The sequence below is a fragment of the Malurus melanocephalus genome, unplaced genomic scaffold (genome assembly GCF_030028575.1).
Source record: "Malurus melanocephalus ecotype Western Australia unplaced genomic scaffold, MMel_1.1 scaffold_1281, whole genome shotgun sequence".
NCBI classification, from domain to species: Eukaryota; Metazoa; Chordata; class Aves; order Passeriformes; family Maluridae; genus Malurus; species Malurus melanocephalus.
Window position 1 is genome coordinate 31,665 of NW_026624513.1, and position 2,471 is coordinate 34,135.

The 2,471-nt window shown below is 67.3% G+C and overlaps 1 protein-coding gene across 1 annotated transcript; it reads left to right on the forward strand.

The window, feature by feature from the left end:
• The first annotated feature begins 167 nt into the window (after positions 1-167).
• LOC130586754 (cocaine- and amphetamine-regulated transcript protein-like) lies at positions 168-2,136 on the forward strand. Its single transcript, XM_057387648.1, has 3 exons — positions 168-714; positions 1,654-1,737; positions 1,826-2,136. The coding sequence occupies exons 1-3, from the start codon at positions 436-438 to the stop codon at positions 1,931-1,933; spliced, it is 471 nt and encodes a 156-aa protein (XP_057243631.1). The 5' UTR covers positions 168-435; the 3' UTR covers positions 1,934-2,136.
• Positions 2,137-2,471: the final 335 nt, after the last annotated feature.

Here is a 2,471-nt window from a genome sequence, read left to right on the forward strand (position 1 = left end):
GGGGTGTCTGTGGGGATCCTGTGGGGTTCGGAACAGGGATGTAATGGGACCGGAGAATCCCTCTAGGGATCCTGGAGGGCCTGAAAGGGCTGAGGGACAAGAGAGCTGCAGCTCCCCTGTGTCCCACCCTGCTGTCCCCCCGGCTGTCCCTCCGGCTGTCCCCCCCCTATTGTCCCCCCGGCTGTCCCCACCGTTACAATAAACCCTTTTCAGAGCCCCCGTGCCCCCGGTCCGTGCCGTGTCCGGAGGGACCCGCGGGATGAGGCAGCCGGGACGAGCCCGGTGTTTGCTCAGGGAATTGGCGGCGGCTGCTGCCGGGGGGGTCACCCGGGGGTCCCTCCCTGCGCTCGGTGCTGACGTCCATCCCACCGCTGCCTGGTGGCTCCTGCGTCCCCAGGGTCGCGTTTCCCGGGGCTGTGTCCCCCTCTCAGCCCGATGACGGTGCCGGGATTCGGGGGAACACAGGCGCCCCGTCTGCGTCACCGGGTGTTTGCCCACACCRCGGGTGGGGGCGGCTCCGGGGGGATAAAACTGAGACCAGCGCACCCAGGAGCAAACAGGGACGCGTCTGGCGCTGGGAACATGGAACACGCTCCGCTCTGCCTGCTCTGCCTGCTGGGCTCCGGCCTCATCGTGCTCGGCACCCCGGAGCCGGTACCGGGGSTCCGGCCCACCCTGAGCCCGCCCGGGCAGAGCCGGGAGGAGACAGAGCTGGTAAGGGGCTGGGGGAGAGGGGAAGGGGATCCCCAGGGCTTCCCTGCGCGGTTTTGGGACATTTCGAGATGCTCCTGTTACCCCCATCCCGGTTTGGGGCCGTGCCGGGGGGTCCCTGGGGAATCCCTGGGGAATTGGGGAGGGGGAGAGCGAGACGCCACCGCTGGTTTTGTGCTGCTGCTGTGGSGTCCTCGGAGGGCTCCTCGCAGCAGCGACAACAGGGACATCCCGCAGCATGCAGGAACTGCTGTTTTGGGACATTTTGGGTGGGTTTTCCTTTTCTGTCCCATCCCAGCTGCTCCGGTTCAGCTGCAGGGAGGGTGGTGGGTACCGGAGGGGGGGGACTGGAGCTGCACCCATGGGTGGGACGCATCCTAAGGACAAATCCTGAACCTCTGATCCCGGCCTAGCCCCGATTCCCGAGCTGGATGAGCCAGGGACAGGGTGGGGATGGGACAGGAACCTGGGGGACTCGCGGTGACAGGGAACCAGAGCTCCTGGGTGTCCCGGGCACTGGGGGTGACACGGATCGAGAGTTCCCCGGTGTCCCGGGAACTGAGGGTGACACGGATCGAGAGTTCCCAGCTGTCCCGGGGACTCGGGGTGACACAAATCTAGAGCTCCTGGGTGTCCCTGGAACTCGGGGTGACACGGATCGAGAGCTCCCGGCTGTCCCAGGGATTCAGGGTGACACAGACCGAAAATTCACGATTGTCCCGGGGACTCGGGGTAACACGGATTGAGAGTTCCCCGGTGTCCCGGTCACTCGGGGTGACACGGACCCAGAGTTCTGCACTCGGGGTGACACGGATTGAGAGTTCCCCGGTGTCCCGGTCACTCGGGGTGACACGGACCCAGAGTTCTGCACTCGGGGTGACACGGATTGAGAATTCCCGGGTGTCCCGGTCACTCGGGATGTCCCGGTGCTGTCCGTGACAGGTGGAGGTGCTCCAGGAGGTGCTGGAACAGTTGGGATCCCGGGAGCCGCCGGCGCTGGAGAAAAGGCTGAGCTGGGTGCCGTGGGTACGGCGGGGCTGGGGGGCGGTGGGTGCTCGCTCGGGGGGGTTCAGGGGGTCCCCAAAACCCCGGGGCTGACGGTGCCGTCCCGCAGTGCGAGCCCGGGGAGCCGTGCGCGGTGCGGCGCGGGGCGCGCATCGGGAAACTCTGCAGCTGCCCCCGCGGCACCTCCTGCAACCTCTTCATCCTCAAGTGCTCCTGAGGGATCGGGGACACCGCGGGACACCGGGGGACACCGAGGGACAGCGGGGACACCAGCTGCCACCCTCCTGTGCCCCGGGCAGGGGAGGGAAGCGGAGCCGCGTGTCCCCAGCGCCCTCCCCGCTCCGGGATGGAGCAGCACAGCACCCTCGGGTGTCCTGGCCCGTGGGGCTGGCGCTGTCCAGGCACACATTAAAMCGTTGGATTCACGCCTGATGCCTGATTTTATTTAGGATTTTGAGGTTCCAGCCCCCTTTGCCGCTGGGCAGGGTCCTGGGAGGGGCGGTCCCATTGTGTTGTGGGCACGTCGGAGGCTGGGAYAGGGAGCAGGGGTCTCGTCCCGCTGAGGGTCCATCGGAGGCCGGGCTGGGACGTGGGACAGGGGCAGGAATGGGAACGCTGCGGGATGGGCGGGGAGTTGAGTCCCGGATGCTCCCGTGGTCCCGGCACCGGTGATTCCCGATCCCCTGGAGGTGGATGGATGGATGATCCGAGGGCAGGGGGACGCGGGGCTCGTACGGCCCGGCCTTGTCCCATAT